General features: G+C 42.8%; 1 protein-coding gene and 1 long non-coding RNA gene across 6 annotated transcripts in view; one reads left to right on the forward strand and one right to left on the reverse strand.

Moving 5' to 3' along the window:
• Positions 1-4,052: 4,052 nt before the first annotated feature.
• LOC132210869 (uncharacterized) lies at positions 4,053-6,479 on the forward strand. The gene is made up of 4 exons (XR_009447063.1): positions 4,053-4,341; positions 4,430-4,588; positions 5,395-5,446; positions 6,172-6,479. It is a non-coding gene; the product is annotated as an uncharacterized LOC132210869 (long non-coding RNA).
• A 4,886-nt stretch (positions 6,480-11,365) lies between these two features.
• The window catches only part of LOC125463525 (testis-expressed protein 2), a 238,930-nt gene continuing 235,072 nt past the window's right edge, over positions 11,366-15,223 (reverse strand). For all 5 annotated transcript variants that reach the window (XM_059653617.1, XM_059653618.1, XM_059653616.1 and 2 more), the window contains one exon: positions 11,366-13,958. In XM_059653617.1, coding sequence (XP_059509600.1) covers positions 13,833-13,958 — 126 coding nt within the window. In that variant the 3' untranslated portion in view covers positions 11,366-13,832. The remainder of the gene's footprint in view (positions 13,959-15,223) is intronic.

The raw sequence follows: 15,223 nt of genomic DNA on the forward strand, positions 1-15,223 counted from the left end.
TCCGTGAGGAAGGGTCACTGGACCCAAGATGTTAACTCTGATTTTTATTCCTCACAGATGCTGACAGACCTGCTGAGCTTTCCCAGCAACTTCTGTTTTTGTTCCTGATTTACAGCATTTGCTATTTGGTGGGGTCGGATTGTAAGTGGCGAAAGTGTCGGAGGATGATGCGTTGTATCCGAAGGTTGGTGGGGTGGTGTGTGAGAACGAGGGGGATCCTCTTTGGGTGGTTGTGGTGGGGGCGGGGTGTGAGGGATGTGTTGCGGGAAATGCGGTCAAGGGCGTTCTCGACCACTGTGGGGGGAATGTTGTGGTCCTTGAAGAACTTGGACATCTGGGATGTGCGGGAGTGGAATGCCTCATCGTGGGAGCAGATGTGGCGGAGGCGGAGGAATTGGGAATAGGGGATGGAATTTTTGCATGAAGGTGGGTGGGAGGAGGTGTATTCTAGGTAGCTGTGGGAGTCGGTGGGCTTGAAATGGACATCGGTTACAAGCTGGTTGCCTGAGATGGAGACTGAGAGGTCCAGGAAGGTGAGGGATGTGCTGGAGATGGCCCAGGTGAACTGAAGGTTGGGGTGGAAGGTGTTGGTGAAGTGGATGATCTGTTCGAGCTCCTCTGGGGAGCAAGAGGCGGCGCCGGTACAGTCATCAATGTACCGGAGGAAGAGGTGGGGTTTGGGGCCTGTGTAGGTGCGGAAGAGGGACTGTTCCACGTAACCTACAAAGAGGCAGGCATAGCTGGGGCCCATGCGGGTGCCCATGGCCACCACCTTCATCTGTAGGAAGTGGGAGGAAGCGAAAGAGAAGTTGTTGAGGGTGAGGACGAGTTCGGCTAGGCGGATGAGGGTGTCGGTGGAGGGGGACTGGTCGGACCTGCGGGACAGGAAGAAGCGGAGGGCCTTGAGGCCATCTGCATGCAGAATACAGGTGTATAGGGACTAGGCGTCCATGGTGAAAATGAGGTGTTGGGGGCCAGGGAATTGGAAATCCTGGAGGAGGTGGAGGGCGTGGGTGGTGTCATGGACGTAGGTAGGGAGTTCCTGGACCAAAGGGGAGAAAATGGAGCCCAGATAGGTGGAGATGAGTTCGGTGGGGCAGGAGCAGGGTGAGACAATGGGTTGACCAGGGCAGGCAGGTTTGTGGATTTTGGGAACGAGATAGAAACGGGCTGTGTGGGATTGGGGAACAATGAGGTTGGAGGCTGTGGGTGGGAGGTCCCCTGAGGTGATGAGGTCATGAATGGTGTTGGAGATGATGGTTTGGTGCTCGGGGGTGGGGTCATGATCGAGGGGGCGGTAGGAGGAGGTGTCGGAGAGTTGGTGTTTGGTCTCGGCGATGTAGAGGTCAGTGCGCCATACTACCACAGCGCCACCTTTGTCTGCGGGTTTGATGGTGAGGTTGGGGTTGGAGCGGAGGGCAGCCCGTTCTGCAGGGGAGAGTTTGGAGTGGGTGAGAGGGGTGGAGAGGTTGAGGCGGTTAATGACTCGACGGCAGTTGGAGATGAAAAGGTCGAGGGAAGGTAGGAGGCCTGGGGGTGGTGTCGACGGCAGTTGGAGATGAAGAGGTCCACCCGTCTCACCTATAAATAGAAAGCGGGACATAACACCAGCGCTTCGTCGGAGGCTCACTGATGATGTCACCTAGAATGGTGACGAAACGTCTGAAAACTAACCTTCCAGCTCAGCGAGCAAACTCACATCCAGAACCTCAACCTGAGCTACAAATCTTCTCAAAATTCGCTATCCACTAACCTGCCTGCCTTGGTCGACCCATCGTCTCAGCCTGTTCCTGTCCCACCGAACTCATCTCCACCTATCTGGGCTCCATTTTCTCCCGTTTGGTCCAGGAACTCCCTACCTACGTCCGTGACACCACCCACGCCCTCCACCTCCTCCAGGATTTCCAATTCCCTGGCCCCCAACACCTCATTTTCACCATGGACACCTAGTCCCTATACACCTGTATTCTGCATGCAGATGGCCTCAAGGCCCTCCGCTTCTTCCTGTCCCGCAGGCCCGACCAGAACCCCTCCACCGACACCCTCATCTGCCTAGCCGAACTCGTCCTCACCCTCCACAACTTCTCTTTTGCTTCCTCCCACTTCCTACAGATGAAGGTGGTGGCTATGGGCATCTGCATGGGCCCCAGCTATGCCTGCATCTTTGTAGGTTACGTGGAACAGTCCCTCTTCCACACCTACACAGGCCCCAAACCCCACCTCTTCCTCCGGTACATTGATGACTGTACCGGCGCCGCCTCTTGCTCCCCAGAGGAGCTCGAACAGTTCATCCACTTCACCAACACCTTCCACCCCAACCTTCAGTTCACCTGGGCCATCTCCAGCACATCCCTCACCCTCCTGGACCTCTTAGTCTCCATCTCAGGCAACCAGCTTGTAACCGATGTCCATTTCAAGCCCACTGACTCCCACAGTGACCTAGAATACACCTCCTCCCACCCACCTTCCTGCAAAAATTCCATCCCCTATTCCCAATTCCTCTGCCTCCGCCACATCTGCTCCCACGATGAGGCATTCAACTCCCGCTCGTCCCAGATGTCCAAGTTCTTCAAGGACCATAACATTCCCCCCACAGTGGTCAAGAACGCCCTTGACCACGTCTCCCGCAACACATCCCTCACACCCCGCCCCTGCCACAACCACACAAAGAGGATCCCCCTCGTTCTCACACACCACCCCACCAACCTCCGGATACAACGCATCATCCTCCGACACTTACGCCATCTACAATCCGACCCCACCACCCAAGACATTTTTCCATCCCCACCCTTGTCTGCTTTCCAGAGAGACCACTCTCTCCGTGACTCCCTTGTTCGCTCCACACTGCCCTCCAACCCCACCACACCCAGCACCTTCCCCTGCAACCGCAGGAAATGCAACACTTGCCCCCACACCTCCTCCCTCACCCCTATCCCAGGCCCCAAAATGACTTTCCATATTAAGCAGAGGTTCACCTGCACATCTGCCAATGTGGTATACTGTATCCATTGTACCCGGTGCGGCTTCCTCTACATTGGGGAAACCGAGCGGAGGCTTGGGGACCGCTTTGAAGAACACCTCCGCTCGGTTCGCAATAAACAATTGCCCCTCCCAGTCGCGAACCATTTCCACTCCCCCTCCCATTCTTTAGATGACATGTCCATCATGGGCCTCCTGCAGTGCCACAGTGATACCACCCGAAGGTTGCAGGAACAGCAACTCATATTCCGCTTGGGAACCCTGCAGCCCAATAGTATCAATGTGGACTTCACCAGCTTCAAAATCTCCCCTTTCCCCACCGCATCCCAAAACCAGCCCAGCTCTTCCCCTCCACCCACTGCATCCCAAAACCCGTCCATCCTGTCTCCACCTCCCTAACCTGTTCTTCCTCTCACCCAAAACTTCCTCCCACCCCAAGCCGCACCTCCATCTCCTACCTACTAACCTCATCCCAACTCCTTGACCTGTCCATCTTCCCTGGACTGACCTATCCCCTCCCTACCTCCCCACCTATACTCTCCTCTCCACCTATCTTCTTTTCTCTCCATCTTCAGTCCACCTCCTCCCCTCTCTCTATTTATTTCAGAACCCTCATCGCATTCCCCTCTTTGATGAAGGGTCTAGGCCTGAAACGTCAGCTTTTGTGTTTCTGAGATGCTGCTGGGCCTGCTGTGTTCATCCAGCCTCATATTTTATTAACCAATAATTCCTAATCTGTCCATTAAGGTGACAGATTTTAAATTCTTGGTGGGCGCGCAACTCATTTTGCAGCATTTCTAACCTCATCTTCATTTTGATAAAAGGTAGTCACCATAGTCTTACCAGGTCATCGGGGTCCTCTCTCATTTGAGAGAGACACCTGGTGGCGACTTACCCTGAGAGTCACTGCGCCTCAGACGAGGGGAGACGTTGAGAAGGTCCCCTCATAGTAACCTTAGCTAGTGCGTAAACTGAACCCACACTTTTGGCATCGTCCTGCGTCGCAACGCGCCAGCCAATGAACTAACCGATGATGACATTCAATTAAATAATTTTGTGTAAGTTAATTTCACAAAACCCAGTTTCATTCTGAATGTTAACGACATAAACAAGGTATGACTCTCATCAAGGTTGAAATTGAGTTTTGGTGAAACTCTTTGAGCCTCCTGGATGTTAATTACCCAGTGCCGGCTGGATTTGCGAGAGGGAGCAGAACGGAATGCATTACTGGTGCCGGAAGTACATTGTAGTGAAAGTGTCTTATCTGCTACAATGGCTGCTCTGGGTGGGACGTGGAGTCGCTGAATGTAATCCGCCCGCATCGGCACAATGAGACGTTGGTTTTCCCAATGGTGTGGTTGGGTATGTTTGACAAACTATTAGCCGATCGAAAAACATTTTATTTCGAGACCCAGTTTACGATATTAAAGCCTACATTTCGGGTTTGCAGAATCGGAGGCTCAGGCTAAATCGCTCCGTCCCGCTTGCCTGGACCAGGATCGCCCGGAGGGAGGTGACTTGACCTGATGGGGGAAGAATGTGCCACAAATTGAATATCGAGGGTGAGGACTTCAATACGCTTAGAAAGCAGCAGCAGTTTGTGCTCAAGGTATTCGTATCGTGCCTCTACCTCTTTTCAAATCGTTCTTGGTAGTGATGCGAAGGTTCTAGTGTTGGACTGGGTAGGACAAGGTTAGAAGTCACACCACACGAGGTTATAGCCCAGCAGGCTTATTTGAAGTGACAGGCTTTCACAGTGCTGCCTTTGTTAGGTAAGTGCAGGGAGCCACAAGCAAATAATTTATAACTCATCAAAGATTAAAGGAATGTAGGTGATCAAAAGCATTAGATGGTGTAAATCAAGTGCCAGTAGCTGAAAAGTAAGTGATCGTTTTGCTATAAATTCTGTGCCTATGTGCCTTTCCCCAATTCACCTGAGGAATGGGCAAGGCTTTAAAAGATTGCTTACCAGTTTATAGTCCAACAGGTTTATTTGTGTAGATAATAAAATGTGAGGCTGGATGAACACAGCAGGCCAAGCAGCATCTCAGGAGCACAAAAGCTGACGTTTCGGGCCTAGACCATCTCTGATGAAGGGTCTAGGCCCGAAACGTCAGCTTTTGTGCTCCTGAGATGCTGCTTGGCCTGCTGTGTTCATCCAGCCTCACATTTTATTATCTTGGAATCTCCAGCATCTGCAGTTCCCATTATCTCTGAGGTTTATTTGTGTTGTGTGACTTCTGACCTTTGTTCCCAGTAATTTTGACTGGGTGATGACCTTTTACACGTGTTAGACTTCTGATGTAAATGAAGAAGGCTAGAATCTGATTCCAGTCTAAAATAACATCACAGTAGTGATTGTTTATATCTTTGAGACATTTTAACTATGCATGTTAACTTTCTTTCTTTTTCTAGACATAATGAATTTAACAAAGTTAACTGGCAAGGAATGTCAGCCCAATAACGAGTAAGTTGAAATATTCAGTTACAGATCGTAAAGGAGTAAATCTGTAAATTAAATGTTTCCGGATGGGTGGGATATATTTAGGATAGAAGAGATCTTGTTTTCAGGGGCTTGGAGACTGGGAAGAGACTATCACAATGTCTGAACTGATCGAAGGGAGAATTTAGATTAGGATTGCTGATACAGAGGGCTAATATGAAGGGTCTAGGCCCGAAACGTCAGTTTTTGTGCTCCTGAGATGCTGCTTGGCCTGCTGTGTTCATCCAGCCTCACACTTTGTTATCTTGGATTCTCCAGCATCTGTAGTTCCCATTATCTCTAAAATGAAATAGGGTTGGTTTGGGACAACGAAACTGTTTTTGTAGTTTTAGTTTTGATACCTAGTGGGAATCTCATGAAAGATTAAATTTAATCTTGTTTTAAATCTTTGATGATTTTAGGCGTATTTATTGAAGTTGATTGGATTTTAAGAGAACTCAGTCTGTAGACCAATAATTAACAAACTGCAAAGTAGTTAATGTCTTACCAGATTCACATTGTCTAGAAAACCCTGCTGGAACTTAATGGATTCACTGCATCCTGAACTATCAAAATGATTTGAGGTTAATTGTGTAGGCTAAGATTGGGAAGCTGTTTGGCAAAAATGCTGTTGCTAACTCTAGAGAACCATGACTAATTTTGTAACAATTATTTAACTTTTCTTATTGATTGCTGTTGATTTCATTTAGGATTCAGAAATGCGATGGATTGCAATCTGGAATGACTCGTGGAGTGGTCTGCTTTGAAATCAGAATGCTGTCTTGCAGAAACTCCATCAATTTTTAAACTTTTGCACTGAAATTTGAATGTGAATTGTGACTTTTCCAGCTTTTGCCTTAATCTTTTTAAACTTGGCATTGCTGGATTTGTGATATGCAACAGGTGGTAGAATTAACAAATCATTTAGGTGTTTCAGTTGTATGGTAAATAAAATCAGCTGTTAATATGGAGTAATATTTTAATGACAAATAAAATTGTAGTCTCCTTTTTAAGTAAATAGTGGTGACTTTGGTTTTTTTCTAAATTAAGAAAAATTCCTTTTCAGATTCAAGATCTTAACTGGGGAACCAGAATTCTTTCCTGGTAGCAGGTAGATGTTCATAAAACACAGGCATGTATTGGTTGGGACATTCTTCTGTACTGCTTTTGATATTTATATTAATGACTGGGAAGGAGGAGGGGACAACATTTAAATTTGACAATCTGCGTGTGTAGTAAATTGGGAGAGTCTGAGGACTTGGAACAAATGTAGGAAAATAAATTCAATGTAGAAAGATGCAAGGTGATGTATATTGGTAGGAAGAATTAGTATCAACTTAAGTCTTATCACCTCTCTTTAATATAACGGAATGGACAAAGGAGCTCCACAGCACAGTAACATTCTAAAATAAGTGATATCAGTTGTGGTTTCAAAGGAGGGAATGGAGGTAGTGAGATGAAGAGGTGAGAGAGGATGTTAGAGAACTTAAGACTGAGGCAACTGAAGGCAGTTACCTGTGTTAATGTGGGGGATGCACAGAGTGCCAAAATTAGAGGACCATAGTTAGGTCAGTTGGGGATGCTGAATGAGATGAGATAGGGAGGGACAAGGCCCCGTGGGATTAGTAAAAATGAATGAGAACTTTAATCAAAACGTTTGATGAGGAGGGGTTAATGGTTGTGGTTTATATAGATTTCAGCAAACCCTCTAACAAGGTCCCCTGAGGGAGACTAATCAAGAAGGTTAAAAAGCACAAGGGGTCCAGACCAACTTACCAAGATGGTTCCAAAACTGGCTCCGAAGACAGTAGTGGTAGAAGGCTTATTTATATGACTGGTGTGGTGCAGTGACATGAGAGCCATACAGGGTCCATGAATGTTTGTATTATCATAAATGATGTAGATGATAACGCATGGGGTGGTGTTGTATTGCTAAGTTTGCAGATGACAAAAATTGGCCAGGTGGTAGATTGAGGAAGAACATCTTAGGTTACACCATTATATAAATGGATTGAGCCGATAGGGGGAAATTGAATTTTATGCTGATGAAAGTGAGGTACTTCAGAAAAAGTAACCATGGCGTACACAATGGATGGCAGGAACTCAGGGATCTTGTAGGCAAGCACCCCATATCCTTGAAGGTGATAGGACAGATTCTTTAGTTAAAGGCAGACATCCTTTATGCTTTTTTTTTAATCAATTAAAGCATGGATTATAAGAACAGGTGGTCATGTTGGAGCTGTACAGAATTTTGGTTAGGCACTGTGTGCAGTTCTGATCACTCCACTGGTGTAGGTGCAGAAGAGATTCACCAGGATGTTGCTTGGGATAGAGCATTCCACCTATCAAGACAGGCTGGATAAGCTCAAGTTTTCTTCGGAATAAAAATGACTTAGGGGGAACCAAGAGGTGAACAAGATTAAGGAACAGAAAGCAGCAATTACCCTTTGTTGAAGGCGCAACACCACAGATTTAAAAGGGATCTGATGAAACAGTTTTTCACCCAGAGGTTGAAGGGTTCTGGAGAGTTGGGAGAAGAGTTTTTTTTATTCTGGATGGCAAGAAGGAACAAATGAGGTGTCACAAGGTTCAGACCTTGGCTCCCAGCTTATTTACAATCAAGATGAATGACTTGGATGTGGGAATAGAAGGCTCTGTAGCCAAATTTGCAAATGATACAAAAATAGGTGGGATAGTAAATAACAATGAGGAAATAAGAACCTTAAATGGATTAAGGTAGGTCAGGAGACTGGGCCAAAAATGTAGTATGTGGACTTTAATGTAGATTAAGTATGAGGTCATGCATTTCAGTTGGAAAAATGGGAATGTGACTTACAATCTAAATGGGGGCAAACAGACTTTAGGATATGCTGGTGCAGAGCAATGTGGGTGTCTTCGTTCATGAGTCACAAAACCAGCATGCAGATAAAGCAGATAAAGTGAATGGAATGTTGGCTTTTTATAACTAAAGGGGTAGAATATAAAAATAAGGAAGTATTGTTGCACTTATACAAGGTATTGGTGAGACTACTTGGAGGACTGTGCAGAGTTTTGGTCCCCTTATTTGAGGAAGGAGAGAGTGGCAGTGGAAGCAGTTTAGAGGAGGTTCGCTAGATCCCAGAGATGAGGGGGTTGTCATATGAAGAGAGATTGAACAATTTAAGTCTATACTGTTTGGAATTTAGAATATAGGGAGATCAAAGTTGATGCATTTATGATTAAAAGATATAGATAAGAGGTGGAGCAGATGCTTCCCTACTGTTTCTAGGATCAGGTATTGTAGCCTTAGGATAAGGGGTAGCAAATTTAGGATAGAAATGAGAAACTAATATGTGGAATTCACTCTCCCTCCTCCTTTCCTTCCCCGCCCCCCCCGTCCTTTCCTCCCCCCTCCCACCGAAAAAAAAGCAATGGATGCTGGGACAGTGAGTAAATTTGAGGGGTTAATCTTTTATTGGTAATGGATTGAAGGGTTATGGAGGTGAGGAGCATATCAGCCATGATTGAATGGCAGAGCAGACTCAGTAAGCTGAATAGCCTAATTCTGTCCCTATTTCTTATGACTTGGTGTCTAACATTCAAGGCTATGGGTCTATGGCAGGTAAACAGGACCAGGGTAAGCAGCGCTGTTTGTTTTCGCAGTATAGACTTAATCACAGGTATACAACATGGAAACAGACCCTTCAGTCCAGCTCTTCCGTACTGACCAGATATCCTAAATAAATCTACTGCCATTAGCCCATATCCCTCTGAAAACTATTATACCATCTAGATGCCTTTTAATGTTGTAATTGTACCAGCCTCCACTTTCTCTGGCAGCTCATTCCATACAAGCACCATCCTCTGCATGAAAATGCTGCTTGACATCCCTTTTAAATCTTGTCCCTCTCACCTTTAACCTATGCCCTCTAGTTTTGGACTTCCCCCACCCTAGGGAAAAGACCATGAAGGGCCTCTGTTGGATATGGGCGTAGTTATGTGGATAGCTTGAATAAACCATTAAAATAGAAAACTATCTTGCATGCTAATTAGAAATGGCATTGGATATGCTAATTAAAGAATCCCACAATGATTGCATCAAATTAAAGCTCTACAGTCCTGTCACATCCAGTGATGGTATACAGTTAAGAAACTAACAGGAGGTCCACAAATATTCCATCCTCAATGACAAGGAGACCGCATATCAGTGCGAATGACAAGGCTGAAGCATTTGCAACTGTCTTCAGCCAGAAGTACTAAACCTCCTTGAAGCCTTAACCATTGCAGAAGCTAGTGTTCAGCAATTCAATTCAGTCTGTTATTCAAGAAATGGGCTGAACAAATGAACAGCAAGAGCTATGGATCCTAACAATGTCCCAACCATTATTACTTAATTCTTGTGGTGCCAACAAAGTTGTTCCAATACAGCTACAACACTGGCAGCTATTTGGCACTTCCAAGCTGGACACATTCAATGTAATGACCACCTATCAAAGTGATGGAGGGTATAATTAGTGTTACCAAGTGACAGTTAGCAATAGTGTACTCACTGTTACTCCATTTGGGATCTTCTGGGGCCAGCTGGCTCCTGACTTTATTACAGCTTTGGTCAATTCGAAAATATAAGAACTGAACTCTAGGAGAGGAGAGAGTGACTGCCTTTCATAATTACATATTTAAATGCAGTTAAAGTTAGTGGAAATTGTGGAAACTCTCCCTTGGTTAGAGTTGCATCTAGCACAATGGAAAATAGTTCATTGAAGACCAATCATTTTAATCCAAGATCTTGCTGGAGTTTCACAGGGTTGGTATTATTACTCCCCTCTGGAGCAGGTGGGAACTTCAACTCGGGGCAACTGGTTTAGAGACAAGGATAATGGCACCACACGAGCTTTTAGTTTCTCAGGAAAGTATTGAGACCCAACTATTGCCGGTTGCTTCTTCAACTGCAGTCCTTCCAACTAAGTTCAGGAACAGGGACATCAATAAGGTTTGCCCTGTCTTCAGTAACATCTGTGATTCTTCAAAACATGAAGCAGTCCTTGTCCATATAGTGCAAAACTTTGACAACATTCAGTGTTGGGTTGATGAGTGGCAAGTAACCTTCATGTCACACAAGTGCCAAGCAATAACCATCTTCAACAAAAGAATCTAATCAGCTCCAGTCAACATTCAATTGTATTACCATCACTGAATCCACCAAAGTCCCAGGGGTCACCAACAACAGAAATGTTCCCCTGAGCCTAATCAACGTATACGCCCTGGTGGCAAAGAATGAGTGGCTGGCCATCCTACAGCAGCTGAGTCAGGCCAGTCATTTTGGCTGGAGATTTCAACTGCATCATCGATTCCTAATGGCAACAGTTAAAGCCTCCAAGCTGCACATATTCAGCATCCCTGCCGCTGGAGAGCAGCATAGATAAACCTGGTCGCAGCCAGACACAGTCCCTCTGCTCAAGAATACATTTCCTGTTTGTATCCTGCATACTCGTTGTCAGATCCACCAATGTCATGCTGGTGTTCTTCTCTGACCTCTGTGGGCCAACTGTCAAGTACAGCATGACCAGCAGGCCAGCTAGGGAACATGGAAACTGAATGTGAAACTGTTAACTCCAGAAAACAACGAGAAGCTCAAAAGGGATTAAACAACTGTGACAGGCCTCAGTCTCCAGTGGACTGTTGGGAAACAGTCAAATGAAACATCAAGAGGTTCTTTATCCTCAGGAGGTTTTCCGAAGGCGAGCGAGAGACAGGAAAATATCCAAACTCCAAAATACCATACAGAACCTACTCCTGCTGCAGATGATGGGGATCGATGTCACAGAGGATCTCCAGAGGTGAAGAGCTGTAGTAATGGCATTTCTTTAGGCTCCCATGTGTAATTAGATTGGTTACAAATGCCACAAAAAGAACAAACCACACAGGTTACTAGACTGAAGAATTTATTAAATAAAACATAGCAAGCCAGTCCTTCACAATGTTAATTTGATTATGTGAAGTTCAATATGACAATTTATAAGAATCTTCATTTAATTCTGATTATGTATAGTGCATTTAGTCCATGGACTCATAATTTGTTATTGCACACTTATTCAGGTCACACAAATGGCCCGACTACAACAAGACATGCAAATTTTTTTCTGGCAGGCAAATATTGCCCACAAAAAAGGTGACTAGAAGAAAGCAAGAATATGGATTAAGACTGGAAATGCAGTCAATTTGTGTTGTGGCTATTGCATCCTCAGTATTAAATTGCAAGAAAATACAATGTCGTACCTACAGGGCTAAATTAAAACAAATACATATAAAATTAAAAATACAACTTTATACACATCTTAAAATATATTACTTAGCTTTAATTAACATTCTGCAAATTGTCAACTTTCTCAAAGAAACTTCATCTTGAATGACGATTTGTCAAATCCTTCACATTGTACAGACTTCAATTATCTATTTGTAATTCAAGTCATGAATGGCAATTTACACAATTTGAACATCTGTAGGAAAAATTATGGCTCAAGAAATACATGGATAAAACATAGAGTACAGCCAAGACAAATTATAACAAGCATGGGCATAGTGGCACTGAAGCACAAGTAACATTAAACTTTCTGGACCTTATGTAGGAATGTTGCATATAAAATAAAGGCTCGGGATGAACACAATTTCCCCACTATAGGGAAACTATGCAAAATCTGGTTTTAAAATAAAACTGGCATTTTGAGTTAGTTTACATGCCTTCTGCAGCATTTTTATAGTTTCCCCTTCGTTCATTCAGATAAACACCACCAGGATTCCTCACCACAATTTTAAGAAGTTTTTCCAGCAATTTTAAAACATTGTTAAGGCTTTTAATGACGACCCATAAAAGTTTGAAGAGAATTTGAAAGGAGATGGCCTTCTCCATTAGAGACAGCAAGACCCTTCCTTCATTTCCTCATTCTGCAAATACATTCTTTCTTGCACTACCACTTTTAAGAATAAACAGTAGATCCATTGTAATTAGTTATAGCTGTGATTGGCCAACTGCTAAATATGACCAGCTTCCAGTGACAAAAACATTTTACAAGCACTAACAATCCTATAAAAGTGTTTGTGATTTTCTCTCTTTAAATTAATTTCACAAAAAATTGAATAAATGATCTGATATTATTTAACCAGCTGTCTTCAAAAATTCTGGATCAGTTTACATTTAGGTGGGACTTGTCAATATTGAGGTGATTCTACCATGCACTAGAATGACGATGAAGGAGGAAAAAACCTCACCAGACCAAACTATCTAGCTTTTAAATATACCCATGTATTATTATTTAGAGCACTCTTAACTATCAGCTGAGGATTAAATTTGTGATATCACTGCCAGGTTACAGAAACTTTGTCTGCAGTGGATTTCAGTACTTCTGTGCACACTGTAACATGTTAAGGAACTGCAAATACTTTATATAAACCATAAATGTAAATCTTGAAAGTATATAATTTTATATCATTTATCACAGTGGTTGTCACATAGTCCTATCATTTCTCTCTTGTGCAGACTTACCACACAGAAGTGGATAATTTCAGGAGCTGGTTGTCTAATAATGAACTAATAAAGAGAGATATCAGAGTTGAAAAAAAGAATGTGGAGTTGAATTGCTCCTGAAATGGGCAAAGGTGATGCATCAATTTATAATGTGAAAATAATGCTCAGTTAAATAAAAAATGCATAAAGTAATGTACCGTATAATCTATCAATTACCATCCAGATCTGAATGGGACAATATTGATCTTGCTCGCAGATGCAAACTTGCCAGACTTACGTGCAGACTGTCAGTAGAATCCATTTGTCAATAAAAAATGGATGCAGTTGCAAATACACTTCTCATGATGAATCACCACAAAGCAATGAGTGCAAGTATTCCAAGAGTAACTTACATAAAATTGGCAATCATTGACCAGCTCTGTCATTTTAGTGATGTGTTATACTGTATCCAAAAGGCAATCATGCATCAATTCTGCACTTTCATGGAGGCTGTCTTAGGCATCTATACAAGAACATGTATCTGGAAGTCATTTCTTAGGGTTATGAGAACCTGTCTAAACTGAAGCATTTCAGGACGAACAAGTCATTTATAAATAATTACATATAGTCTCTCTCTCTCTATATATATATATTATATCTCTGGGCTTTTATTTTCTTGGAATGGCCTAAATGATAAATGGTTGGAACAATATTAGCTGTTAACAATGCACAGAAAGAGACATACACTCAGCAAACTGCACATACTGAGTACAACAAATTGCAAGTTTTCCGGGAAACAATAGTGGCACGAATGATCCAAAAGACAGATGATATAGCTGAAAGCACATGAACGTCGACGTCATAATACTGTAAACATAAAACTTTCATACATCACAGTCGCTCAGCAACTTCTGTTGGTGTCTCCCTTGAAGGCCACACTGTGGATGAACGTGGATCCATGGCTGAATGCATGATTGGAACATACACATCATCCATATTTGGCATAACGAAAATTTTCTGCAATATTTTTAATAAGAAATGTAATCATTAAATTTTGGCCTATTTCTTTGACAAGTCCAGTAGTTAGTTAGTTTTAGTATTCTATTAAAACTCCAACGTCCATCACATGCATATTTTTAAAAGATATTCAATATCACCTTACTGAGAAATGTTTGCATTCTGAATCGTTTACTAACGTCAAAAATAAAATGTTTATATGATATAAATTGTTATTGTCAGAAGCTTAAAACTGGTAACTTTTCAGAACATTAAAAACAATAGATTTCTAAGTAACTTTTAAAGCTTCTATCCATTCTGTTACAACTTATGCTGAATACCCCCAAGTATTGTCAAAAATAACCAGTGAGGAGCAGAAGTTCACCCATTAGATTTAGTACAGCTCTCCAAATTAAAAACTATACTTTTGAATAGGAATCTGCAGCATTTCTTCCAAATTACAAAATACTTTAGTGCGCACACACCATTAACGGAAGAAATTATTCAATAGCATAAAGATGTATATCTAAGAATACTTGTAGAAATATTTATTTGTGCAGTTAAGAAAGATAAACCACTACCAATCCCTATCATTGGTGAGGAGAAATGTGACACTTTTTCTGTTTTATTTTGACCGGCAGGCTAGTGGAAAAGTGCTACACTGCAGTTGAGAGTCAGAATACAGCCATGACAGGTGGCAAAAGCAAGATGTTTCCAGTGAAACTAGTGACTTTTGTTGTCACTAATAGTTGATAAGGATTGGACCCAAGTCTAGTTTAATAAACATAATTTGATTGCTGGACATTCTGTCATTACAATCTGATTATTAACAGGATTTGTTGTTGCAGTTCTTTTTCAAAAGAAGAACACAAAACAGCTTTTATTTCATTTCCATGAGGGGGGGAGGAAATTGGAAAACAGTTCAACGAAAATAAAATTAAAATGGCATGACTAATGAAAACATTTTACAAGTCCCTAAGAAATTAATTTTCTTTGTTCCCATGATTACCTTCAGTGCCTTGCTTAAGAAGCTATTATTACTGTCTGAGCCTCAGGTAACACACTTTAAAAACATTTTGAGTTAGTTACTGAAAGATGATCCTATTTATGAATAAAAATTGACATACATCTCATGTTCATTTGTTACAACAACATTGCAGTTTAGGAAAGAAGTTAGAGTCTATGAATAGATGCAGAAGGGGTTTACCAGAATAGCTGAGTGAAGACACAATTTAGCTACAAAGTTCAGCGATAGTAAGAACTGCAGATGCTGGAGTCAGAGGTAA

Source organism: Stegostoma tigrinum, chromosome 22 (assembly GCF_030684315.1).
Source record: "Stegostoma tigrinum isolate sSteTig4 chromosome 22, sSteTig4.hap1, whole genome shotgun sequence".
In the NCBI taxonomy this organism is placed as follows: domain Eukaryota; kingdom Metazoa; phylum Chordata; class Chondrichthyes; order Orectolobiformes; family Stegostomatidae; genus Stegostoma; species Stegostoma tigrinum.